At 44.2% G+C, this 27720-nt stretch overlaps 1 protein-coding gene across 2 annotated transcripts in view; it reads left to right on the top strand.

Annotated features, from left to right (window-relative positions):
• ATP2A3 (ATPase sarcoplasmic/endoplasmic reticulum Ca2+ transporting 3) overlaps positions 1-27720 on the top strand; it is a 165193-nt gene that overhangs the window by 123745 nt on the left and 13728 nt on the right. For both annotated transcript variants that reach the window (XM_060259213.1, XM_060259214.1), the window contains 5 exons: positions 7908-7996; positions 15556-15658; positions 16839-16970; positions 19597-19722; positions 25358-25576. In XM_060259213.1, coding sequence (XP_060115196.1) covers positions 7908-7996; positions 15556-15658; positions 16839-16970; positions 19597-19722; positions 25358-25576 — 669 coding nt within the window. The remainder of the gene's footprint in view (positions 1-7907; positions 7997-15555; positions 15659-16838; positions 16971-19596; positions 19723-25357; positions 25577-27720) is intronic.

Raw genomic sequence — 27720 nt, 5'->3', positions numbered from 1 at the left:
GGCATTAAAGTTGTGAGCTACTGCACAAATTAGTGTCATCCTTCCCGAGCTAAGACAAAAATGTGTGAGCTGGAGGCTAAAAATCTGTGAGCTAGCTCACGCTAACTCAGCTTAGAGGGAACACTGACTATAACTATCTGCACAGCAGCTGTAAAAGCTTGAGAGTGTCCTAAGCATAAATTTGAAGGAAATACTGGGTTATTCAATCATTGAACTCAAGGCTTTACCTAGTGTACTACAGCCTGAAGAAGTGGAATGAAGTGGATAGTTACCTAGGCAGTCCATTGCTGCTGTTGCTGTAATATCAGCCTCTATTGTAATTCTGCCCATTGTTGTTAAATTCAAGTGTTTTTTGCTAATAATACTGATATCAAAATGTTTGTTTCAAAACATAGAACAGCAAGCAAAGACTTGTATTAACAATTGTTACTTCTATACAGTTTTTCCTTTTGTTATAATGCAATTTTAATATTAGGCTTCCAGAGACTGCCAAAATGGTTCCCCCCAAAACTTTGCTCCCCAGAGAGTGCTGCGATCCAGCTCTCGAAATCTGCTTGTAATCCCCGGGCCAAAGGAGGCCCGGTTGAAGTCAACTAGGGACAGGGCCTTCTCAATCACAGCCCCTTGCTGGTGGAACCAGCTACCGGAAGAGGTCAGGGCCCTGCGGGACTTTGGACAGTTCCGCAGGGCTTGTAAGACAGTCCTCTTCCAGTTGGCTTATAACTGACCGGCACTTAAGTATTCTGAAGGAAGACAATAAGATAGCAACTGACATTGACTGATACATTGATATACTGGTTGTTTTAATTATGTAAATTATTATTGTATTTTAAATTTTTAAACCCTATTGTTAGAATTATTGTGTTGTGAGCCGCCCTGAGCCCGACTCGGTGGGGTAGGGCGGGATATAAATCAAATAAAATGAAAAATGAAATTAAATTAAATGAAATTTATTCGCTAAACCATTAAAGGGAAAAATACAATAGAACAGGTATAACCAATAGATAAAAATAGCGTGGATGGTGTAAGCACATTTTACAAATTCCTAAGTACAAATAAATAGATGTCATAGGTGTCCTAGATGTCAAAAATGCTGGCCCGATCTCTAGCAATCAAGATGGTAAGTCAGTGCAGGGAGGCCAATAGATGGTATGATCAATAAAATGATCAATGAAATTAGGACACCCGCTTGCCTCAGCCAAAGGCCTGGCGGAATAGCTCCATTTTACAGGCCCTATGGAATGGTAGTAAATCTGGTAGGGTCCAATTCTCTATGGGGAGTTGATTCTGCCAGGCTGGGGCCAGGGACAAAAAGGCCCTGGCCTTGATCGAGGCAAGTCGGACATCCTTTGGGCCAGTCAAAAGTTGTTGATTGGCCAATTGTAATAATCTCCGGGGCCCATATGGGGAGAAACAGTCCCACAGGTGTGTTGGTTCCAGGCTGTGCAAGGCTTTAAAAGTCGGTACTAGAACCTTGAAGCAGATCTGGTACTCAGTTGGTAGCCAGTGCAAACTGTGCAGCATCGGCTGATTGCTTGACCGTTTGCATGCAGCACTGAAATTCTCCCCCCCCCCACTGGGGACACTGTTATTTGCCTCCTCTCCGATCCCCCTTTCAAGTCAATACCAGCAGGGAACTAAATGTTGCACAGCTCCTTTTAAACTCCTCTCCCCCTGTCATTTTAGTTTTTTAAAATTCAGTGATCCTGCCCATCCAGCTATCTCCAGCACTGTGAATAGAAACCCATGACGGACTGCATCCTTTCACACAATTTTTATCCTCCCCTCTATCATTTTAATTTTTTTTCTAATTCAGTGATCTTGAAACTAGTGATAGTCTCATATTGGTAGACTCATACCGCTTGTTAAAAAAAAAATAAAACAAGAAGGGGGGAAATTTATGAAAGTAGTTTGTACGCCAATGAAGGAGGGAGGAAGGCGAAAGGTGCAGAGTGGGTGAAAATGACCTCAGTGTGGGCAGGGGAGTGGGCTTTGAGAGGTGGCAAAAGGGCAAGGAGGGAAATTGGAGGGAATCTGAATGCTTTTTAATTACCTTTGGCTTGGAAGCAAAACAAGGAGAAATTTGGCACAAAAGTGCTCTCAGAAAACATGGGGAAACAGCAACCAAAAAGCAAACTAAACACTGAAAGGAAGAAAATCAATGCCGAACAAATTAAGAAAACCTGACAGACGTGCACAGTGATGAGGGAAAACACCAATGTGTAATGGGCCAAAGTTTCATTCTGGGTATAAACTTTAAATTTTTGTTGGTCTTAAAGGTGCCACTGGACTCAAACTTTGTTCAGATTGGCACAGTTTTCCTTTACTTGGAGCCATTTTTCTGCTCAGTTGACACTTGGTTCTGCTAGTCCCTGACTTCTAAGATTTCATCAGGTGTTGCTTTTTTTTCTTTTTAAACAAAAGAAGGTGTTGCTTTATGATACCTGCCCAGGCTTGAGGACTAGAAACTTGTCTTCTTTTTAAAGCTGAAATCCTCAGGAAGCTGGATTTTGCACCCAAAGCAACATGCTACTTTTTGTGTCTTCTTCCTCCCTGCTCTTACCCTGCATGCAGCCCAGATTATATTTGCTGTAACGCATCTTAACATAGATGTTTTGGAACCAAAAAAAACCCAAACCACCATCTGTTTTTAACAAGCTTTCATCTAGTTGCCCAGGGAAGATAGAAGATTGGCTTGACTTGCTGTTTGTTCCTGATTGCCTAATTTTAGAAATGAAATCGGATACAATGGAAATAGAATGGGATTTCTGCGAAGCTTTTTCTTTGTAAAATCAAAGCGTGGCTGGCTCGGTTCCTGCTCGACTTCTGGAGGGCTGTGCTGTTAACTGCAGGCGGTGACCCCTTGATGCTTGTCTTCCCAGCTGCGTGTGATCCCAGCCAGGAGCCTCATAACTTTTTAATGGCATCACCTTGGTTAGCTTTATTTAAAAAAAATAAATTTCAAAGATCTAGCTTGGACATATGTTTCTCTCCTCCCGAAAGTTACTAAAATCATGTCTGTGTGGTCGTACTGCTAAGTTTTGCTGGGACACATTTGTGATGTTATTTTTGCTTTTAACCATGATTAGTATGTCGTTAATTCTTTTTTTTGGGGGGGGGGGGTATAAACAATTTTTATTAGTAACATATGGTAGCAGAACTATATCTACAACTTATAAAAGCTTAAAATAAAAAAGAAACCTTTCTACCCCATATCTTACTTTTCCCCCACCCCTCCCCCCGTTACTTGACCCCCGCCAGTGTTATTTACTTAAAGAAAGCAAATATTAAAGGTACCCTTAACTATTAAAAAAAACAAAAAAACCCAAAAGTTATATTCTTATTTTAAAAACCTTAATCATTATCAAAGATTGTCCAATGTCCTTTTATTTTCCACTCTTTTTCTACGTATCTTCTGAATTTCTTCCACTCCAACTTAAAAAGTTCCAAATCATAGTCTCTTAGTTTTCTTGTTAATTTGTCCATTTCACTCCATGACATAACTTTTGTAATCCAGTCCCATTTCTCTGGTATTTTTTCTTGCTTCCACAGCTGCGCATACAATGTCCTAGCAGCTGAGAGCAAGTACCATATTAAAGTTCTATCTTCTTTTGGAAATTTTTCCATTTGTAATCCCAGCAGAAAAGTCTCTGCCACTTTATTGAATTCATATCCCAAAATCTTAGAAATCTCTTGCTGAATCATCTGCCAAAACATTTTAGCCCTTTCACAAGTCCACCACATATGGTAGAAAGAACCTTCGTGCTTTTTAATTTCCAACACCTATCTGGCATCTTATTGTTCATCTTTGCTAATTTTTTTGTAGTCATATACCCAAAAGTTACTAAAATCATGTCTGTGTGGTCGTACTGCTAAGTTTTGCTGGGACACATTTGTGATGTTATTTTTGCTTTTAACCATGATTAGTATGTCGTTAATTCTGGGTAGAAAATGTACATGATCTGGACTGCACTTCCCCTCCAATACATCTGGTGGCGCTCTCTACACTTCTAGCCATGGCACGCTTTGTCTTGCTGGGCATGGCAAACTATTCTATCAGACAGGACCAGATCTGGAGGTGGGGGGTGGGAAAGGGGGGTGCTTGCCCCGGGTGCTGACAGGAAAGGAAAGGTCCCCTGTGCAAGCACCAGTCGTTTCTGACTCTGGGGTGACGTTGCTTTCACAACGTTTTCAGACGCGGGCCAAATTGGGTATGGAGTCCATTGTATTCTGCGGGACCATAAGATAGAATGGCTCATAAGGGGGCACCATTTTTTGATTTCCCCCCCCCCCCTCCTCCAAAAAACATGTAGATCCAGTCCTGCTCTCAGATGTCTGGTGCAGTGAGCTGGTGGCAATTTCTTGCACATTGCTGGTAGGAGAGAGGACGGGGTATTATGCAGTCAGGGGCGGAATTGCAATCAGATTGCAACGGTGTGTTCTTCACAGCCTCGGAAGTCAGTTGCTGGAGAAAGGAACGGGGTCCAGAGTACAACTGGCAAGGAGGTGCTTTATACCAAGTCAAACTGTTGGTCCATATAATTTCATAGAACCATAGAGTTGGAAGGGATCTTCATGGGCATCTAGTCCAACCCTCTGCACAATGCAGGAAATTCACAAGTATCTTCCCTCTACACACACACTCAGTGACCCCCGCCCCAAACCCAGAAGATAGCACACCCCCCCCCCCCCCCCAAAAAAAAAAACCCCTTTCCAGGATTCCTGGCCAAACTGGCCAGGAGAAAAATTGCTGCCTGACTCCAAAGCGGCGATCAGCACTTCCCTGGGTATATAAGAAAGGGCCACAAGGACTAAGCACTGATGCAGCCCTTCCTGCCCTCCCTCTCATGATCTGCTTAAGTTCACAGAATCAGCATTGCTGTCAGACATAGCTTTCTTTGTTTTGGCTAGCAGTTGTGTAGCAAGCTTCTTTTGAGTGGAAATGCCAGGGATAGAACCTGGGACCTTCTGCATGCCAAGCAGGTGCTCTGCCAGTGAGCCACAGCCCCTTTCCTTAACAAGAACCATGAAATTGCCTTTTTCCAAATCAGATCATTGGTCTCTCAAGAGCTGTATTGTTTATTTGGACTGGCAGCAGCTCTCCAGGATCTCAAGTGCAGGTTTTAAACCGGGTCTTTTAAACTGGAGATACTGGGAATTAAGCCTCAGGCCTTCTGCATGGAAAGTATGTGTTCTACCTAGAGGTGCCAGGTGTCCTGCTCTACTCATGGGGTGCTCATGGTTCTGGTTCCATCACTCAACTTGTTGCACTTCCCCTTCCCTGCTTCTTCTGCAAAAAGCAAAATGGCAGCTTGTCTCCTTTGTAGGGTTGCCAATCCCCAGGTGGGGGCAGGGGATCCCCTGGTTTGGAGACCCTTCCCCCCCCCTTCAGGGTCATCAGAAAGCGGGTGGTGGTGGGGAGGGAAATGTCTGCTGGGAACTCTATTTCCTATGAAGATTTATTCCCATAGAAAATCATGGATAATTGATCCGCGGGTATCTGGGGCTCTGGGGGGGGGCTGTTTTTTGGGGTAGAGGCACAAAATTTTCAGTATAGCATCTAGTGCCTCTCCCCAAAATACCCCCCAAGTTTCAAAAAGATTAGACCAGGGGGTCCAATTCTATGAGCCCCAAAAGAAGGTGCCCCTATCCTTCATTATTTCTTATGGAAGGAAGAAGAAGAAGATATTGGATTTATATCCCGTCCTCCACTCCGAAGAGTCTCAGAGCGGCTCACAATCTCCTTTACCTTCCTCCCCCACAACAGACACCCTGTGAGGTGGGTGGGGCTGAGAGGGCTCTCACAGCAGCTGCCCTTTCAAGGACAACCTCTGCCAGAGCTATGGCTGACCCAAGACCATGCTAGCAGGTGCAAGTGGAGGAGTGGGGAATCAAACTCGGTTCTCCCAGATAAGAGTCCGCACACTTAACCACTACACCAAACTGGCTCTCTGGAAGGAATTGAAAAGGTGTGCCGTCCCTTTAAATGTGATGGCCAGAACTCCCTTTGGAGTTCAATTATGCTTGTCACAGCCTTGATCTTGGCTCCACCCCTAACGTCTCCTGGCTCCACCCCCAAAGTCCCCAGATATTTCCTGAATTGGACTTGGCAACCCTACTGTTGCCTGCCAGCACCTTAAAGGCCAGCAGGGGGAAATGGGGTGAGGTTTTAGCTATAGAGTTTTGACAACACCTAGGACCAACGCCCTTGCTGTCATGACATCACCTCCTGCCCCCCAAATCCTTCTCTACCACTGAGCCTCCCTCCACTTGAAGTCCCACTACCCTTCCCCTCTCTGTAATGTAGAGATGATAAAACTGATCCCTGAAAGACTGTGCATGAATCCTACTGGGTGCTGTGAGTCAGGGCTTTTTTTGAACAGGAACACACAAGAACGCAGCTCCGGCTGGCTTGGTGTCAGAGGGTGTGGCCTAATATGCAAATGAGTTCCTGCTGGGCTTTTTCCACAAAAAGAGTCCTCCTATGAGTACTGTATAAATGATGAGCAGTTAGCTTATGAAACTCACTGTCATAGCTGCAGCAATGGCCAGTGATCTTTTTAAAAAGTGAGTCAAGACAGATTCATGGAGGAGAGGTTGATCCATCATGGAGAAGTTAGTTGTAATCAGGGCTTTTTTTCTGGAAAAAGAGGTGCCAGAACATTCAAGAGGAAAATGAAGGAGAAACACATGGGATGCTTTGAAACAATATTATTTTCATGCTCTACAGACCTACCTCTACTGTAAAACAGTTTTCAAACTTCAGACATGTCACCAACTTCCTCAGTTCTTTTTTTGGGTCTAACGCTGAATAAATACCTCAAAGCAACCGTGGTTTAACATACTTCATTAGATCAAAGTCTGTCATGTTCCTTCAGTGCCCCTCATGAACTTTTAGATATTGTTTTGAAAACTTTGTTTTCACAAAGAGGTTCCGGAACTTTGTTCTGGCATGTTCACCCGGGGGTGGGATGGGGCAGTGGGGAAGCCCTGGTTGTGATCATAGAACAGAATCTTCAAGTTTAGAGGCAGCATACCTTCAAGAAAGGAGCCCCGTGGTGCCAAGTGGTAAGCTGCAGTACTGACAGCTCTGCTCATAACCTGAGTTCAATCCCGGTGGAAGCTGGGTTCAGGTAGCTGGCTCAAGGTTCATTTATTCTTCCATCCTTTTGAGGTCGGTAAAATGAGTACCCAGCTTGCTGGGGGTAAAGGGTAGAAGACTGGGGAAGGCAAACATATGAAACTGCCTTATACTGAATCAGACCCTGGGTCTATCAAAGTCAGTTTTGTCTACTCAGACTGACAGCAGCTCTCCAGAGTCTCAAACTGAGGTTTTTCACAACTATTTGTCTGGACCCTTTTTCATTGGAGATGCCAGGGATTGAACCTGGTACCTTCTGCTTACCAAGCAGATGCTCTACCATTGAGCCACCATCCCTCCCCACTCTGTAAAAAGTCTGCCAAGAAACGTTGTGATGTGATGTGACCCCATGGGTTAGTAATGACTCAGTGCTTGCACAGGGGACTATCTTTTTACCTTCAAGTAGCACACTTGGAGGAGGGACAAGCAGGGGAGACTTTTCAAGCAATTTCTCTATTGCTTCCCAGGCAGTGGGACGGGATGGGGTGGGGCATTCTGCTTAAGGTAGCATGCAGTCCATACAAACTACAAAATACAGCAGAGCTAAAAATGAACCACGAAACCAACCAAGTTATAATAATTTTTTTTAAAAAAAAGAACCACGCCGCAAGCCTGAGAAAAGTCACATGGAAGATAATTCTTGGTGAAAAGCTGCAGTTTCCAAACCATTTCCATTTTTTTCTTGGCTTTTGTGTGGAACAGAAGGGTCTCCCAGCAGGGTGTAATTTCCTAATTCTGCACTTCCTCCCCACTCCTCTTCTTGCAGATGTTCATTGTTGACAAGATCGAAGGAATTCACTGCAGCCTTCATGAGCTCACCATCACTGGATCCACGTATGCCCCCGAGGGACAAGTGTGAGTATGGATCCGGTTTTGCCCTGCCTTTGTTTTCAGTTGCTTTGAATATGAATTTTGTCAAAGTTGCTCAGGCTGCCATCAAATGGACATCGGTTTGGCCAAAAGGTCCTTCCTGATGAAACAGGAGATTGCAGATTTTTTTAAAAAGACATTTTAAGTTGGATACTTAAAAAAAACAACAAGAAACCCCAAAAGTTGCAACCCCAAAAGTTGCAAACAACGCCTTAGAAGAACCATTCCCTCCTATGCCAGCTTCTAGGGCAACCTGGGGATCCCCCAGCATTACAGCTCATCTCTAGACTACAGAGATCTGTTCCCCAGAAGAACATGGATGCTTTGGAGGGTAGTGGTCTCTGTGGCATCGCACCCCACTGAGGTCCCTGTCCTCCCCAGTTTCCATCCCCAAATCTCCAGGAGTTTCCCAACTTGGATCTGGTAAACCTCCTCCCCCATCCCCCACTGCTGACCGGGGAAACCTGGCAACCCTACTTTTGGGGCAGAATTAGAAGAGGCATTCCCTCTGATAAGTGAAACAAAGATAAATGACTTGTTGCAACATAGCTAGGCATCAACGACAAAAATGCAGAAATAGTCACCCGAATTTTAGGCAGATTTCCTGCACTAAAACTGCTACGGTGCATTTTATTTTTTAATCTAGGGAAAGCTTTAAATGTGCAGAACAGGACTGAAAGGCTGTTTCCCCCATTTCCCTTTGCTTCCATCTCTCCCCCCCCCCCCCTTCTCTCCAGTTCCCTCTTTATGATGTATTTCAGATTGTAAGCCCCTTGGGGCAAGGAGGTATCAGCCTTTTGTCATTTCATAAAGTGCCAGACAAGTTAATGGAGTCATATCATTATTATGATGGGAGTTGGAGAGAGAGAGAGAGATGTAGCCTGTAACAGACAGTGCTGTATCCATTGCAGTCATGACCCAAAGCTGAGCAGGTCTCTTTACTAGCAACAGAGGTGTTTGAACTACGTCAACTTTTATTTGTGATCGGTGCTTCATCATATTAATTCCAGTTAATGTGAGGATGTTCCAGGTCTGAAGAAGGCTGGAAACATTGGCTAGATCTGGGAGCAGCATCACATATCATTATCAAATTTGCGGAGAGGTTTTCACTCCAGCTTTTGGTACAATTGGAACTTTTCCCACACGTAGGGCACTGGAATTTAGCCCTTTGGATGTAAAGTATAAGCTCAACAGATACCAAATTGGTCTGTGAGACCAATTTCGCACTAGAGCTTTAATCCTGGTTTAACTCTGTCCCCAAACTGACTTTCTCACTAAAACCATAGAGTCATAAAGTTGATTTCAGTGATTCTCTGATTCTAGTGTAGTGTTATTGTTCGCTGTAGTGATTATGATGTGAATGATGACACAGAAATGTTGCACTTTAAGGCAACGGTCCCCAACCTTTTTGGCACTAGGGACCAGTTTCGTGGACCGGGGGTGGGGAGGGCAATGGTTTCAGGATTATACAATTGTGCACTTTATTTCTGTAATTACATTGTGATATATAATGAAATAATTATACAACTAATGCTAACAGGCCACAGACTTGGACTCCTGCTTTAATGTGACAGATACATTTTGTGTTTTAACAATTTATTGATAACATATGGTTACAAATCTTAATTATAAATTTTCAATGCTAACCCATATGGCATTTCAATCCCCCCTCCCTCCAATGTTGACTTCCCCGAAGTTATAGATTCAAGTTCAATACTAAAGGTACTTCTAACTGATCAAAGTTCAATATATATATATATTTTTCCCATTAATGCTAAAAAATTGTCCAGTGTTTTTTTACGTTCCACTCTTTCTCCATATATCCTTTAAATTTCTTCCACTCCTTTTTGAATATCTCTAAATCATAGTCTCTTAGCGTTCTAGTTAGTTTGTCCATTTCACTCCACGATAAAACTTTCATAGTCCAATGACAGATACATTTTATTATAGTGCTACACAGGTGGAATTACTTCATTGTATTGGCTCTTTACAAGGGTCATTTGTAGAAAAAGAGGTGCTGGAGCTCATTAGCACAACTCATTTGCCTATGCCACACACCCCTGACGTCACCGGAAGGTGTACTAAATTCTATCAGCTCAGCATCTACCTTAAAATGCTTCTTGAACTACAATTGTCATCATAAAACCTTATTCCCATCATACTTTTAAAATTACTTTCTCCCCAGTGACATGATGGAGATTTCCATCTGTCTACTTTATATGTTTTGGTTATTAACCCATTTTTTTTTGTGGGGAAAAATATTAAAAAAATTGTCAAATCTTAGAGATCAGCAGAATTCTCACAGGGGGTTTGAACAATGGAGCCTAGAAGCAAATATTTTTGGGGGGGGTGGGGGGGGAGAAAGAAAGAGGTTCCAGAGCTCTGCTCCTGTGAGTTCCTGCCCAAAATTAGGCCTGGTTCTTTACGACTGTGGATTCTTTAGTTTGTATATAAAAATATGACTTGGCATGCAGTGGCGAGTGAAAGAGAGACCCTGTGTCACATGGTGCCATGGTGTCCATGCACATGTGTGATAAAAGAAAGATGAACATTGATTTGCTACTGAGATATTTTGTTTCTGGGGTCCCTGAGGAGGGAGCAGATCAAATGTCATGCTTGAACAGAAGCTTAGAACAGAGATGGAATAGGGGGAGTGGTAAAAAAAACCTACGTTCCAGAAAAGAGGGATATAGTGCATGATAAATCAGGACAATGGAGACTGTGGAGATTGGGCCAAGCGGGCAACTTGCATACAACTGAGGTACTTTTGTCCCCCTTGATGGTATAGAAAGGATGCAAGAAAGCTCAGGTGGTCAGTATCCAGATGTCCCTAAAGGATTAATTAATAATTATTGTATGGCATTGTGCATTCTATAGCCGGGAAACCCTAAAATTATCTGGCAGCCGGAAGTTCTAGCTCTTAAAGTATTATGTACCTCTAGGTGGCGAGCTAGACTTGTTTTGGGGGCTGAGAGAGCTCTGAAAGAGCTATGACTGACCCCAGGTCACCCAGCTGGCTTCATGTGGAGGAGTGTGGAATTGAACCTAAAGGGGCCAGAGATACTTTAAGCAGCTTCAAAGTGATGCAGAATTAGGGATAAAATATAGACAGAGTGTAGCCTAATGGCTAGTGTTGACCTGGCACCTGGGAGATGGGGGTTCTAATCCTTGCTTGGCTTTGACGCTTGTTAGGGGGCTTGAGCCAGTTACTTTCTCTCAGCCTGGTATATCTTCTGGAGTTGTTGGAAGGATGGAATGGGAAAGGAAGCACTGTGTTTGCCACCTGGATATAATAGATAACATAGAGACAGCCAATTGCTGGGGACAAGTGCCAGGAAAGGGGATTGACCCTGGTAACTAGGGACATTCGGGGTGTGTTGCTGTCCCACTTAACCCCCATCTGGGCTTCAGCTAGCATACCTCTGTGTAGGGCTCTTTCTTTTTTTAGAAAAAGCCCAGCAAGAACTCATTTACATATTAGGCCACACTCCTGACGGCACCATTGTTTTGCACAGGGCTTTTTGTAGGAAAAGTCCAGCAGGGACTCTTTGCATATTAGGCCAGCCGGAACTGTGTTCCTGTGCGTTCCTGCTCAAAAAAAGCCCTGCTTCTGTGCCTGATGTTATCCGCCCGTACTGTACAGGTAGCTTCATACTGGACTTTAGACACTCCCAGAGGTATTCTGCACGTCTGTATTGAAGCTTCCCTAGTGAAGTCATCTGTTGTCCTTCAGCTTTATGAATGCAGAATGTTTTGGTCTTGTCTTTTCTTGACTTTTGTCCTGTTCCCACTCTTGGTATTTAAAAAAAAAAATTCCATGGGAAGCAACTGACTGAATAAATCTGCTCTGAGGCATGTGTGATTCTTTTCCCAGTCCAAGAATAGTTGATGGAGTCATTTGTAGCAAAAGAGAGGGGAAAAAAACCAGGCTTTTTCTGCTTCTCTGGATCTGTGGGAATTCAAGATGATCCCCACCCTGCCCCCCCCCCCCATCACAACCGTCTGTTCCTTCTGTAGTTCCATAATTTTGCTCTGTCTTGCATTCAGTTCTTCCCGATTTCCTGTTTTAATGAGAAGGAATTTCTAAAATTAAATCTGGATTCAAAGTATTCACAGTTGCCTGTAGCATTCTGTTCCCTGTTCATTAGCAGCTTTCTGCATTTGTGTTTGTGATTCGCATGATAGCCTTGGTACAATGCCAAACATTCTTAATGTGACCATGTGCATGGTTGCATCAGTATTCTTGCGATGTTCGAATGATGCACACGTGCATTCCTGCATACTGGGAAACCCCCACACAAAGAGAATCTTGACAAACCAGACATGGAGTCACGTGAAGACTGCTTTCTTGGGAGCGTTTCCAGGACTGGCCCTCGATTGTCTGGCACCCTAGGCAAGGCTAACTTCTGCCCTCCCCCCACATTGATAACACCACCAAGTCACAAGGGGGGGCAATTTGGCACCCGCAGAAGGCCAGAGCTCTAGGCAGTTGCCTAGTTTGCATAGTGGCAGGGCAGGCCCTGTGTGTTTCGTTAAGGCACAATGAAAACCCAAGGGTGGGACATTGCTAATGAGAAGGAAATGCAAGCTGAACCCAAAGGCACATGCGCAGTAGTGTGTTCAAAATGTGAAGGTTAAAAGAAAAAAGAAAAAGAAACATAGGATTTCAAATACATTGGTTCAGCTTCAAGAACCTAACCAGGTAATTCCAAAATCCAGGCAGAAATTCCAGCAAGGAGAATGTTGGAAGTGTCCCTAGTTGGGAATGCACATTTCCCATTCCCAAAAAGGCATAAGCGGTGCACAAACAAGAGTCACTTCGTAAAATGTGGCTTCTGAACGCTCAGTGGTGTCAAGGAGGGAAACAATGCTCAAGACGTGAAGAGTGAAGAATTCACAGTGAAGAGCAGGGTGCAGGTTTTCTGCCCATTGGATCATGCTACAGTGCAGAGGGTTTTTTACTCAGACATAGCAGGGGTGGAATTCTAGCAGGAGCTCCTTTGCATATTAGGCCACACCCTAAAAAGAGCCTTGTAAGCTCTTGGAGGATTGGCTACATCAGGGGGTGTGGCCTAATATGCAAAGGAGCTCCTGCTAGAATTCCACCCCCAGACATAGTAACGCTGGCTTTCTATTATACTCTATGCTAAAAAAAAAAAAAAATCTTCTACAAGACAATCCAAATACAGCTGTTTGAAAGACTGCATTCTTGCACGATTTCCCAGGGGGATTGATTTCTGTCATGTGGAGATGAGCTATATTTCTGAGGGATTCCCAGGTCCCACCTGACGACTGGCATCCCTGAACTTTGTAGGTATTATACATATTTGAGCCCTTTGGCCGTGCAAAATTCTGCAATTCCCACTATTTTGCATAATCAACTGCAGTTTTGTTGGGCTTTGGGGACAGCCTAGGAACATTTCCAGCCTGGAAAAAATTTTCATCCCCCCTCTGGTCTGACTCACTCACGCTTCCAAGCAGATCTTCAAGAGGGCTAGAAACATGCTTGTGTGTACTTGTGCTACATTTTTAATGGGGAACTGGATTCTGTTGCCCAGTACCATATTCTGTGCTTTTATGCATTACTGCAGAATTTTGCTGCACACACTGATCTGATTACCGTCTCAGATATGGGGCTGCTGGAGCACAGAAATGGGTTAACTGTTCTCTCCTTTGGATTATGTAAACTCCCCCCTCCCCGCCCCACATGCACATACTGGTGATCCGTTAATTGGCAAAGAACTATTGTATCACAGCTGTGCTCAGTCCGAGAGACATTTGTTCGAGTCTCACGAAAGGGTACAATTTGTCACTTGCTTAGAAACAGCTAATTGATAGAGATGTTGAGGCTTTCCTTTGACCTGTCCCAAAATGGCCCTTCTAGACATTACTGTATCCCAGCTATCTGTTAGGCAATGGAAAAAAATGCTAAGTTCCAGAATATCATACAAACAATTCTCAAATTTCAATCTTTCCATAGCAATATGCAAAAACAGATGTAGCAGTCGTTCACATTATTCGATAGGTTTAGTCATATGCCAGCATATAGTTATTTCATCATTTTTCCATTGTCCCCCCCAATCACAATAGCATGATACAAATCAGCAACAAGTCTACAATTTTCCATTAGGGGGGGGGATAAAGGACAGGAAATAGTTCAGCCTTCACAAGACTCCCATTCCAGATATTCCAAGATGTTTCAAATCAAATAGGGTTGCCAAGTCCAATTCAAGAAATATCTGGGGACTTTGGGGGTGGAGCCAGGAGACAAAGGGGGTGGAGCCAGGAGCAAGGATGACCCTGAAGCGGGGGGTGGGGAGGGCCTCCAAACCAGGGGATCCCCTGTCCCCACCTGGGGATTGGCAACCCTAAAATTAAATCTTGCTTGACTTTCAGGCTGTTAAATGGAACCTGATTTCAATTCCTTCATACACAGATATATTCATAGCTTTCCCAGGTGAATCAGTTGGGTTCTCCTGACGCTTGGAACTTCTTTTTTTAAAAGCACCAGGCCTCTGCTTGGGAAGTCAAAAACCATGGTAAAATGAAGAAATAAGAAAGAAGTACTTTCTGGTTGTCTCTGTAAAAGATACATAGTCATTTACTCTGAAGTTACAATAAGAAAAATACATCTCCTTTCCTTATAATCATTTTTTCCTCTTAATTTTCATAACTACAGATAATCAGATCATTTTTTTCTGTCTTGTGCAAAACTTCTATAAGGGGTTTCCAGATAATTTAGGTAATGTCTTTTCCCTAATCAAAGAAGTAAGTTTGGCCATCTCTGCAGAGATGGTTTGCAGAGGAACCAGCAAGATTTTCAGGGGATGATCTTTTGAGCGTCAAAGTCCCCTTTGTTAGATTCTAGCTGTTCTACTGCAGGTAGACAAGACTCCCCTCTGAAACTGTCTTCCAGGATATCAGACTTATTTTATGTATTTTACAAAATTTCTACCCTGCCTTTCTGTCCTCACAAGGCCACCGAAGTGACTGACCAGTTCAAACTTCCATAATAAAAATCACATTTAAAAACCATTAAAACCAAAACCAATCCCCCAGCACATCATTAAAACAATAAGTAATGCAACCAATTCACTCTTGTGTCTAGGCACTTCCACGTTTTTCCAAAGGTTGAGCAATATGGAGTCTGGAGTAAAGGGAACTTTATGAGCAATTATGCGTTCAATAGTGGGCAGAATTTTTTTCCAAAATTCCATTACCACTGGACATTCCCACCAGCAATGGATAAAGGAGCCCAATAGACCACACCCTCTCCAGCATTTGGCTTCTTTTGATCTTTTAGTATAATATATTTGTAGCGGTGTTAGGTACCATCTAGAGAAAATCTTGAAATTTTGCAACCTCAAGTTCAATTATTCTAATAAAAATTTGAAATTGGAAAAAAAAAGCACCCAATAAAAACAAGCAAAAATGCATATGTTTATCATGTTGTACAGCGCATCACGTCCGTGAAATAGTTTCTTTTCCCTCCAGTGGATTAAGTTGTGCTGTTTTTGTTATGTTTCTTTCCTCTTAATGACAAGGCTGAAGAACGACAAACCTGTCCAGTGTGGGCTGTATGACGGCTTGGTGGAGCTGGCCATAATCTGTGCCCTCTGTAATGATTCCTCCCTGGATTATAATGAGGTAGGTTGTAAATTGGGAAGGAAAGAGGTCTTTATTTATCTGGTGCTGTTTATTGCCAGGCAGTGTAAACGGCTTCAACTCTGTACCCTGCCCAAGGTTTAGATGCTGTGCATTAGAACCGACAGGTTGTACCAGACAGGGCCTTTTTAGCCATGGCTCCCAAAGTAGATTTCCCTTCTCCAGGACTTGAACCCAGTGCCTTGCTGGCCTTTGTAGAAATGATGAAAACTTTTATTCCTTGAAAAAAAGCTTTTATTATGCTATTGCTGACTGTGGGTTTATGGCTCTGATTCGTTTCAATTTTATTTTTATTGTTATAGTGCTGCTTTTTTTTAAAAAAAAGCCTTGTTTCTATTTTTTATGATTGCTTTTATTCTGATACTGTTTTAGATGTGCATGGGGAAAGCCAGAGTGGGTACTGGGTCTTAAGGAGTGACTTGAATGTACTGAGACTGGGGGAAAGTTCGACCATATTTTATATTGGAGCTAGAGAAGAATTCCCCACCCTCTCCTCCAACCACACTTACGATGGGGCTGCAACAGCTACAGCTGAAAACACTGGGGCCAGCAACCAGCTGAGCAGCAAGAGAAACATTTTATCTCCCTCTTCTTTTTCCTCCACCTCCTTCTTCAGTGACTCGGTGCACCCTGGGAAATGTAGTCTTCAGGATTCTTGACATGGAATCTGCATTTCCCAGGTTGTACTCAGGCATGGTGCTTTGGATGTTCCTGAAACAGCCTCTCAGGTAGCTAGAGAGAGGGGAGAGAGAATGCAGAGATGCTTTTTTCCCTGTCTGTTGCCAATACCATCCTTCCCTCTTCCCCCAGAAAAGTAAAGAGAGGAGTGAAGATTTTCACAATGATTGCAAGCTTAGATTTGTATTTAGAAAAAAATAAGCCATTTGTCTTCCTTCCCTATTTCTGTTTTTTTTTCTGAAATGAAATCAAACTCCACCATGCTGCAAAATATTTTTTCGCTTTCCAAGAGGAGAAATGGTTGCCCACTTCAGCTCCATGATCTCCCATCTTCCACAGGTTGCAGATACTGAACCAGGTCATCTAAATTCCCCAGAAGCAGAAAAAAATCTATCAGCTAATTATAGCGTTGGGTCAGGATTATATTGCAAAGCTTCTGACTTTTTCTTCATCAACTAATGTTTTTGTCCTTTCGTGTTATCAGTCCAAGAAAGTCTACGAAAAAGTGGGAGAAGCAACTGAAACGGCCTTGACGTGCTTGGTGGAAAAGATGAATGTTTTCAACACTGACCTTGACAAACTCTCCAAGGTGGAACGTGCCAATGCCTGCAACTCAGTGAGTAGGAGAAAAAGTCAGCACCTTTCTCTTATTCCCATTAAGCAGAAGGGGGAGAAAAGTGAGAGTGGATGTCTTTCTTGAGGGCTTGCTCCCCCAACCAAGGAGATAGGTGAACTGTGGGGAGAGGGTTTATATGGATGGATGGTGAAGATAAAGGCCTTTGGAGTAGGTCAGCATTCAAACATTTTTGAGAACTTATGGGAATATTATGTCACGATGACAGAACTCCACCTAGCTCAAATTGTAATTGGCTTTCCAATTGCAGGGGGCATTTTTGAACATTAAAAAATAGTTTGTCACTGAGCAGTTGCTTTTGTTTGCCTGTTATGCTGATACACTTAGGTTGCTGCCTTCATGATTCAAAGTGAGGGCAGGAATCATTGCCCTCGCTCTGGCTAGCCTTCAGGTGTAATCACATAGCCAAATCTCATTGGCTGCACAGCATCACCAGGAAGTTTATACACACTGAGATCCAGGTGGGCAGCCATATTGGTCTGAAGTGATAGAACAAAGTTGGAGTCCAGTAGCACCTTTAAGACCAACAAAGTTTTATTCAAAATAGAGTGAGCTCAGGGGTGCCTGTCCTCACTCTGATTTGGCTTCATGGCAACAGCAGATCAACGTGCTGGCTGTGTAAACCCTGATTGAACATCAGCTCCATAGGAAACCCTTATTGTCTTTGTTTTTTAAATGGCATTGGAACTGTAGATTAGATGGAGTGAGAGGAGCTGAAGGGAGGCAGCAAACATTTTAAAAAGTCTAACTGGAAAAGTATTTTGCAATTTTTTTTACAGTCCCTCCCATATGATGCAGAATTACCTATCACATGTCATGACATTACAGTGAACGCATACTGATGTTGGTCTGTCGAGCCCAGAGTTGTCTCCTCTAGTCGGTTTACCAGAGTCTCAGGCATAGATCTTTTCCAGACCTTTTAAACTTTAAATTCCAGGAATTGTCCCTGGGGTGTTCCATGTGCAAAAAAAATGTTTTACCCCAAACCTGTATGTGGTTCTAGATAGGGACATGACAGTGATAAAACACATGATTGACGTGCAGAAACTCCCACATTTAGTCTCAGTAAGAGTTGGAAAAGACCTTTCTTTCTTGTTACCCCTGGAGAGCCATCACCAGGTGGGCAGCCGTGTTAGTCAGTAGTAATAATGCAAAATTCAAGTGCGCTAGGACCTTAAAGGCCTTAATTTCCTAAGGTATAAGCTTTAGTGAGTCAAATCTTCGTCAGATCTGACCAAGTGAGAATTGACTCACAAAGCTTATCCCCTGGGAATCTCTGTTGATTTTCAAGGTGTTACTGCACTCAGATCTTGCTCTATCACCGGATACAGTAGACTGTGCTAGACTGCAAGGACTCTGACTCAGTTGGAGACGCAACTTCACCATCCAGTCAAATGATGTTGTGCGTGGGCAATGAAATTCATGACTGTGTAAGTGACCCTACCCTTTGCAGAAGGGGAGGAATGAGTCCCAAACAATGTTCCCTTTAAGCTGTGGAGTCTTGTGAGCAAAAATTCTACTTTATGAGCTACTGGCATTCAAATTGTGAGCATGCGATTGGCTACTGCTTAAATTAGTGTGCTCTGGGGCCATTCTTCCTGAACCAAGGCTAAAATGTGTGACTGGAGGCTAAAAAACTGTGAGCTAGCTCACACTAACTCGGAGGGAATACTGGTCACAAGAATTCCATTTTTGAGAATTCTGGATGATCAGGGCTAGTTCTCGATAATGATCCTGAGAAATACCGCTCCTGGAAGATACAGGAATGCCAATTATAATGTTAACTCTACATCTCCCATAATGTGTGGCTTCCCCAATAAACAAAGAAAAACAAAGAAGGGAAAGAAACTTAACCCAAAAACTGGAGTAAGAAACCTAAAAGGTTAATATGCAATTAAAGGGCCGAAGATTAAAAACAAAGTGTAAAAAAATCATAAATCAACATACATGTATTTATTGTTGAAAGCTAAAACCATTTAAGGGCCCATCATAAGCCTCTATCCTGTGTAAAATCATAAAACCTCAATGGGAACCCACTCAATGGGAGGGCACTCTTGGCACATAGGCTCTGTCTTTACTTGATCAATTCTGGACCACGTGGCATACAAAAAAACACTGAATGCTATAGGTATGCTCTTGATTAAGACATAAGGCTATAGAACAAGAGGCCTCAAGAATATCTCTAAGCCTTTGTCACTTCATTAAATTTCCTTGTGGTCCAGCATTGTTCTGTTGTTTTATTCTGTTCTGTATTATGAGCCAATATGTGTACTTACCTTTCTGACTTCTGAAGAAGACCAGTTTAGGTCGAAACGCGTCAGGTCAAGTTGAGTGGGTTCCCATTGAGGTTTTATGATTTTACATAGGATAGAGGCTTATGATGGGCCCTTAAATGACTTTTGCTTTCAACAATAAATACATGTATGTTGATTTATGATTTTTTTACACTTTGTTTTTCATGTTCGACCCTTTAATTACATATTAACCTTTTAGGTTCCTTCCCCTACAAACAGCCATCGGGAAATAGCCCAACAAGCTTCCCCATCTCTGTTCGGCAAAATTCGCCAGAATCAACTCTCATGACTTCATTTTGACTCTCCCCTCGCAGGTGATTAAAAAACTGATGAAGAAAGAGTGCACACTTGAGTTCTCCCGTGATCGCAAGTCCATGTCAGTTTACTGCACACCTGTAGCCTCTAACCACAACTCCTCTGGCAGCAAACTCTTCGTCAAGGTAAGGTGTCCACAAAACCTGGGCCCCCACCATGGATAAAAACAAAAAGCCCACCTTTTCAGAGGAGGACAGATATATGTTTACAGGCAGGGATCGTTTTGTAGAAAAAAAGGTGGTGGAGCTCATCCAGGAATTGTTATGCAGCTGCACCTACTATTCAATGGACAAGGAGGTGGAACTCTCTGAGGGAGGAGGAGGAACTCTCAGAAAGGTTCAGGAGCTGTGCTCCTGTGAGCTCCCACTGAATCCGAGACCTGTTTACAGGCATTCTGTTATCACTGTGAGCATAGCGATGGATCACAGATGGACAACTGGTGGTGTGAATGGTCAGCAGGAGGAAGCACATCACACTTGCAAGTGGACACAGGGACAGTGGGAGAGCAAATTCTTAGTCATTGTTATTAAATTCACGTGCCCTACCTAAACTAATTTGATGTCCGGGTGGTTGAATACATTCACGCAGGGCTTTTTTGGGGAGCAGAAACTCCTTTGCATAGTAGGCCACACACCCCTGATGTAGCCAATCTTCATAGAGCTTACAGTAGGCCCTGTAAGAAGAGCCCTGTAAGCTCTTGAAGCAGGAGTGAAATTCTAGCAGGAGCTCCTTTGCATATTAGGCCACACACCCCTGAGGTAGCCAATCCTCCCAAGAGCTTACAAGGCTCTTTTTGGTAAGCTCTTGGAGGATTGGTTATATCGGGGTGTGTGGCCTAATATGCAAAGGAGCTCCTGCTAGAATTCTACCCCTGTCTTGAAATATTGGCTACTTAAGAGGGGTGTGACCTAATATGCAAAGGAGTTCCTGCTAAAAAAAAAGCCCTGCATTCACCGGTTCGAACCATTGCTTTAGGTGGATCTTCTACTGCTTTTTCCATTCTCTGAGAGAGCGAGATGGTTGGGATTGTTTCAGCCTAACAGTGGGGAACAGACTTGCTTAAGTGGCAGAAAAAATGTCGTGCTTGACCCTTGTTGGCTTGTCATTAGGAATCCCGCTGTTCTTAGATGCTCCTGATCAGAACCTGTGAGTCTTGAATCAGACTCCATTCATCGGCCATTTCTTTCCCTAATCTCCCTCAAGACAGATTTTTTTGTTGTTGTTGACCTCACTGATCTATTTATTTCTTTGAATTATTCTGCTGTTCTGTCAAGGAGCCCAAGGTCACATACTGTTCGCTATCTTCATGATTCACCTTGTGGTTTTTTACTTAGATGTGTCCTGCTCTCTTTTGTTTCTTTTGGTCCACATCTGCGTTTGTTGTGGTTTCCGCCCCCCTCCCCCTACACCAATTTTTTTGCTAGTTTTCTCATTTCATTTGTTCCTTTTATACAGCACTACACATAGGCACAATCAAAAAACAAAAACCCCTCGGAAACAAAATGAAAAAAACAGGCCTCCCTTTGAACGTCCATCAGATGTTGCTATTTTGGGTTGGGTAAAAGATGACTGTGGTTTCATCTTAAGCCAGGGGTTGTTTTGTAGAAAAATAGGTGGTGGAGCTCATTAGGATAATTTATTAGCATATGCTGCCTCCCACCAGCCAAAAGCAACCCAACACAAGAAAGGGGAGCCCCTCCCCCAAGTCAAAAGGCCAGCAAGCTACCTGCTGCCCAAAATCACATCAGAAGTGTAGAAAGGGTGGCGCAGGCTTCTCCAGGGGTTAATGAAGGCTACTAGGGGTGTGGCAAAGCTCCTGATGGTTGGCTGGCTAATCCAGGGATCGTTATGCAGCTGCACCTACTATTCAATGGACAAGGTAGGTAGGTGGGGAGGAGGAAGGGGGGCATCAGAAAGGTTCAGGAGCTGTGCTTCTGTGAGCGCCTGCTGAATTCAAGGCCTGTCTTAATCGCTGAAATACAGCCCCCCTCCAAAGACAAAACTTCCATCTTTTAAACTCATATCCAGGTTAGACAGAAAATTTGCTGACATACCTCTTTGTACTCTTTAAACCAATATTTTGCCCCCAAAGGGGCTTCCAAGCAATCTGAACTGCACATGTGGGCCCTGCCATAGGTACCCCAGGCAAGCCTGATCTGGTCAGCTAAGCAAGCCGACCCTGACAATTACAATCTCGGAAGCTAAGCAAGCCAACCCTGACAATTATTTGGATAGGAGACCTCCAAGGAATACCAGGAGTGGGAGGCAGAGGCAGGATGTATCAAGCCACTTCTCTGAACATCCTTCATGCCCCAGTAGGAATCATCAGAGGTTGCCATGACTTCCAGGCACAGGCACACACACAGACACACAATGCAACACACACCCCCAACCCTGCGGAGGTGAACAAAATATAACAAAAGGAGCTTGCGGGGTGGGGTGGGGGGGCAGGATCCAGTTCTTTGTGAGTTCTGCATCTGTAGAATGGTGCACAGTTATATCTCTTGCTGGTGGCATTTGATAACAAGAAGGAGCTTCTCAGTTGGAGAGGGATCCAGGTGTGAGAATACGGCATGGCAATGTATCCTCTTAACAACCCTGCGAGGTAGATCAGCTTGGGAGTGGTAGCCAGCCTAAGGTCATCCCATGCCTGGATGCAAGACCTCCTTGGAACCCTGTTATCTATGCCTGTGGGAGCCCCTTGATTAAATAATTAGTTTATCTTTCAAATGTTCACTGTTTATCTGTACCCTCTAAGCAACTTATGAGTTGTTATGCTCAAAAACCTGCCAGCCGTCACGGTGATGTAATGTTCCATTAATAGTAGCAGTCTCCCAGCACAGGTGTAAAGGATTTATTACCTTAGTGTTTTAACCGCAGCCAGTTGTCGGCTGGTCCCAATTTTGTCAGTAGCCTATTTCTTGTAGATGTCTCAGGATGCTGATAAACTAAACTGTTTGCTCTGTTGGACGCCTGGATGTTACTTGAGTATTCTCTATGCCAGGGGTGGCCAAACTTACTTAACATAAGAGCCACACAGAATAAACATGATGTTTGAGAGCTGCAAAACAGGAGTATCAGAGATGTTTGAGAGCTGGAAGGAAGGCAGGCAAATAGATGAGGAAGGGAGTTGGAAAGAAAGCAACTTTAACTTTAAATGCATTCTCCAAGCCACCTGTTGGCTTGGCTTGACAAAGTGATTCCTTCTCCAAGCTGGCTGAGGGGTGGTGGGGGCTTCGAGACCCACACAATATGTGTGAAAGAGCCACATGTGACTCCCAAGCCACAGTTTGGCCACCTCTGCTCTATGCCTTCATCGGATATAAGACATAACATGGTGTCATAAGTTAACAGATTTTTTTTTCCCAAACTCCACCTCCTTTTGTGTTGCAAACCAATTTGGCTGAAAAATGGAAGTGTCGGGATCAAGCTTTTGACTATATCTTGCAGCAGCTGGAGCTGATAATATATTTTAAAAAGCAAGATAATTCGGGGGCGGGGGGTGGGGAAGGAGACCCATACCATCTAAATAACCTTTGTGACAACCATGCCCTGTGATTTTCTTGGATCTTTGTGTACAGATCACCTGTCAAAAAGCCCAACTAAAATAAGAACTGCTTTGCAGAATTTGCAAGAGCTGACCAAGAAGGACATTTGACATCATGCATTCTTGTACAAATCGTTCCACGGAATGGACACCATCACAAAAAAAAATGCTATCGCTCTTACATATGAACCTTAAGATAAGAGGGTATCTTAGCAACAGTAGCTAGACCAAGCAAAGTGACTAAATGGATCTATATAGGAGGATTCAGTCCTTCTCATATTAGGGTCCCAGATCATCGAACCTCTTGAGCTGAGCCTGGAGGGTGGTAACTAGAAAAACAGGACATTATAGGGCAGGGGTGGCCAAACACATGTGGCTCTTTCACACATATTGTGTGGCTCTTGAAGCCCCCACTGCCCCGTCGGCTGGCTTGAAGAAGGCATTTCTCTCTTTAAATCAGTTCTCCAAGACAAGCCAGCCCATGGCTTGCACAATGCATTTAAAGTTGCTTTCTTCCACCTCTCCCTCCTTCCCCCATCTATTTGCTTTCCTTCCTTCCTCCCTCCCTCCCTCTCTGGCCTTGTGGCTTTCAAACATCTGACTTTCATGTCTTGCGGCTCTCAAACATCTGATGTTTATTCTATGTGGCTCATATGTTAAGCAAGTTTGACCACCCCTGTTATAGAGGGAGGTTTTGGCAGGATCCAGGCTGAGCTTGGATCTCTGAACAGGGTTCTTCTGTTAATTCAGGGTTTCCTCGCCCTGGACCCCAGTGTTAGATTAATTTACCTTCACCTTAGTTGAAGTTTAGTTTATTGGATTTATATTCCGCCCTCCCCACTGAAGCAGGCTCAGGGCGGCTCTACCTACATGGACTTACCTGTTTGTGACCAGACAGGCAGTTTGCGTGCATTAGCCCTTAAATTCTCCTTCAAACAGGATTTTTGAAAACCCTCTGCTATGATCTAAATCGGGTTCGGTGCCCTCAGTTAACTTTTTCCCCTGGACTGTGATAGCAGAGCTGCAGCAGCCGCTGCTGTTAAAAACTGGCAAAACACCGCCACCTAGTGGAAATGCATGTCAGTTCAGGCAGTTGCCTGCCAGACTCATTTATAACTTTTTCAAGTTAGGCTTACCAACAGCTTGGAGGGAAATAGCCTCATTCCATTTAAGAGTGGTTAATGCAGGGGTGGCCAAACTTGCTTAACGTAAGAGCCACATAGAATAAATGTCAGATGCTTGAGAGCCACAAGACATGAATGTCAGATGTTGGAGAGCGGAAGGAAGGAAGGAAGGAAGGAAGGAAGGAAGGAAGGAAGGAAGGAAGGAAGGAAGGAAGGAAGGAAGGAAGGAAGGAAGGAAGGAAGGAAGGAAGGAAGGAAATAGATGAAGGAGGGAGTGGTGGAAAGAAAGCAACTTTTAACTTTAAATGCATTCTCCAAGCTGCTGGGTAGCTTGGATCATAGAAGTGATTTAAAGAAAGAAATGCCTTCTCCAAGTCAGCTGACGGGGCAGTGGGGGCTTCAAGAGCCACACAATATGTGTGAAAGAGTCACATATGGCTCCTGAGCCACAGTTTGGCCACCTTTAAGTTAATGGAACCCTGACCTGGATAGCCCAGGCAAGCCCTCTCTCATGAAATTCTTGTAAGGCCTCTTGTACGTAGCCCATCAGCAAAAAGGTATTCAGAAAATGATTCAGCCTTCCATTGCCTCTGTAAAATCATCACGGCGTGAGCCTTCCTGATGACTTGAGTAGCCAGTTCAGCCAGGCAGGGGTCAACACAAGAAAAGCACTCCTTCTAACTTTGGTGTAGTGGTTAGATGCACAGATTCTTATCTGGGAGAACCAGATTTGATACCCCACTCCTCCACAAGCACCTGCTGTCGTACGGGGACAGTACACCTGCCGATGTGACCTTGAGTCAGTCACAAGTTCTCGCAGAGCTGTTCCTCTCAAGAGCAGTTTCTGTCAGAGCTCTCTCAGCCTCACCTACCTGACAGGGTGTCTGTTGTGGGGAGGGGAAGGGAAAGGAGATTGTAAGCTGCTCTGAGACTCCTTCGGGTAATGAAGGGCGGGGTATAAATCCAATCTCTTCTTCTAACTGCCAGAGATGAAATTTGTCACCAAGATGAATTTTTAGCAGAGATCAATTGGCTGAGTGGAGGCGCCTCCTTAGGACAGTTCTTTGACAAATGCCTTTCCCTCCCAAGGGTGCCCCAGAGAGCGTCATTGAGCGCTGCAATTACATCCGCGTTGGCAGCAATAAGGTCCCCCTGACTCTCTCCACCAAGGAGAAGATCCTCTCCAAAATCCGGGAGTGGGGCACCGGGATTGACACGCTGCGCTGCCTTGCGTTGGCCACGAGGGACCACCCACAACGGAAAGAGGAGATGCTGCTGGAGGACTCCAGCCAGTTTATTAACTACGAGGTAAGCCTGGCTCAGGAAAGGGGATCAAAAAGGAACCTTATTGGGAGATGGATGTGAAAGGGACGAGGCATAGGAAATAAGCAGCCAAGGGGCTCTGACCTGGATAGCCCAAGCTAGCCCCATCTCAGTGGATCTCAGAAGCTAAGCAGGGTCGACCCTCAGTAGTAGAGGCAGTGTGGTTGTTGTAGTTTAGAGTGGTGGACTCTAACATGAAGACCTGGGCTTGATTCCTTGCTCCTCCTCATGCAGCCAGCTGGGTGAACCTGTGCCAGTCCCAGTTCTCAGCCCCACTTACCTCACAGGGTGTCTGTTGTGGGGAGAGGAAGGGAAGGCGATTGTAAGCCACTCTGAGACTCCTTTATGCATATGATAGAGAAGGTAAAGAAAGAAGTACTTTTCTCCTTTCCTCACAACACAAGAACTCGTGGGCACTCAATGAAATTGCTGAGCAGCCCTTGTTAGAATGGATAAAAGGAAGTACTTCTTCACCCAAAGGGTGACTAACACATGGAATTCACTGCCACAGGAGGTAGTGGCAGCTACAAGCATAGATGCCTTCAAGAGGGGATTGGATAAGCATATGGAGCAGAGGCCCATCAGCAGCTATTAGCCACAGCATATTGTTGGAACTCTCTGTCTGGGGCAGTGATGCTCTGTATTCTTGGTGCTTGGGAGGGCTTCTAGTGTCCTGGCCCCACTGATGGACCTCCTGATGGCACCTGGTATTTTGGCCACTGCGTGACACAGAGTGTTGGACTGGATGGGCCATTGGCCTGATCCATCATGGCTTCGATTATCTTCTTTTGGGTAATGAAGAGCGGGTCATAAAAAACAACTCCTCTTCTTCTATTTGGAGAGGAGACACCCAAGGAAGTCTGAGGTTGCTACATAGATTCGGGCAATGGGAAAGCACCTCTGTTCTGCTCGCCCTGACCTGGCTGATTTCATCAGATTTGGAAAGCTAAGCAGGGCCAACCCTAGCTAGTATTTGGATGGGAGACAGAGGCAGGCAATGGCAAAGCACCTCTTGAAAAATCTGCATCTTCACTGTAAGCTGGCTGTGACTGGATGGCAAAAAGCGGGGAGGGGACTCCAAGCCACAGGGTTGCATGTGCCTTAAAGCCAAGGATGGAATTCAGGATGGATCTGGCATACCAGGCTGTTCCCTTCTTAGGATCTCATTGCATTTTCTGTTTGACCTTTTTTTTTTCCTCTTGTGCCACTGTAACAGAAGACGAGAGCCATATTTAGAAATTTTAGTTTATTTTTAAATTTTGTTTCAGTCCAAGTAAGCACGGGCTTTTAAGGCAGACTGCGAAGCCATTCACTCTGCCTGTATTCCTCGTTCTTCTGCGTTCTGTGCTTGCAGCACCCTGTACTAGTCTGCAGTCTTGTCAATGGAACACCGTGGGCTCCTACCACTGATGGGTGTTTGCATTATTCTTTGCTTCCAGAGGGGTCTTATTTCTGATGGAGTGAGCTGATTTTAAAGGAGCCATTAGATCCCTGTTTAATTTGACTTGTTTCTGAAATCAGAACTGCCACCGCTCCTTAAGACAATGGTGTTGCAGCTGCATTCTGGGAGATGCAGGGGGCATTTCAGTGGGAATATGACGAGGGGGGTTTCTCAACAGAAATATGGGTTCAAGCTTCCGTGAAAAGCAGCTTACCAACTCCATATTCCTGAGGACTGTGGATTGGGACTGGCATGGCTGGGGACCTGTCGAAGCCTAGAAGAGTCTTTGGTGGAGCCATTGAGCTGATTTTCCCATTTCTTTTTGAGCAAGAATGATTAAAGGTTTGGAACACTTTCCCTATGAAGAAAGGTTAAAACGCTTGGGGCTCTTTAGCTTGGAGAAACGTCGACTGCGGGGTGACATGATAGAGGTTTACAAGATTATGCATGGGATGGAAAAAGTAGAGAAAGAAGCACTTTTCTCCCTTTCTCACAATACAAGAACTCGTGGGCATTCGATGAAATTGCTGAGCAGACAGGTTAAAATGGATAAAAGGAAGTACTTCTTCACCCAAAGGGTGATTAACATGTGGAATTCACTGCCACAGGAGGTGGTGGCAGCAACAAGCATAGCCAGCTTCAAGAGGGGATTGGATAAAAATATGGAGCAGAGGTCCATCAGTGGCTA

The sequence above is a fragment of the Heteronotia binoei genome, chromosome 18, assembly GCF_032191835.1.
Source record: "Heteronotia binoei isolate CCM8104 ecotype False Entrance Well chromosome 18, APGP_CSIRO_Hbin_v1, whole genome shotgun sequence".
Classification (NCBI taxonomy): domain Eukaryota; kingdom Metazoa; phylum Chordata; class Lepidosauria; order Squamata; family Gekkonidae; genus Heteronotia; species Heteronotia binoei.
Note: the sequence above shows the minus strand (reverse complement) of the source record. Positions and strands in the feature narration are given on the sequence as shown.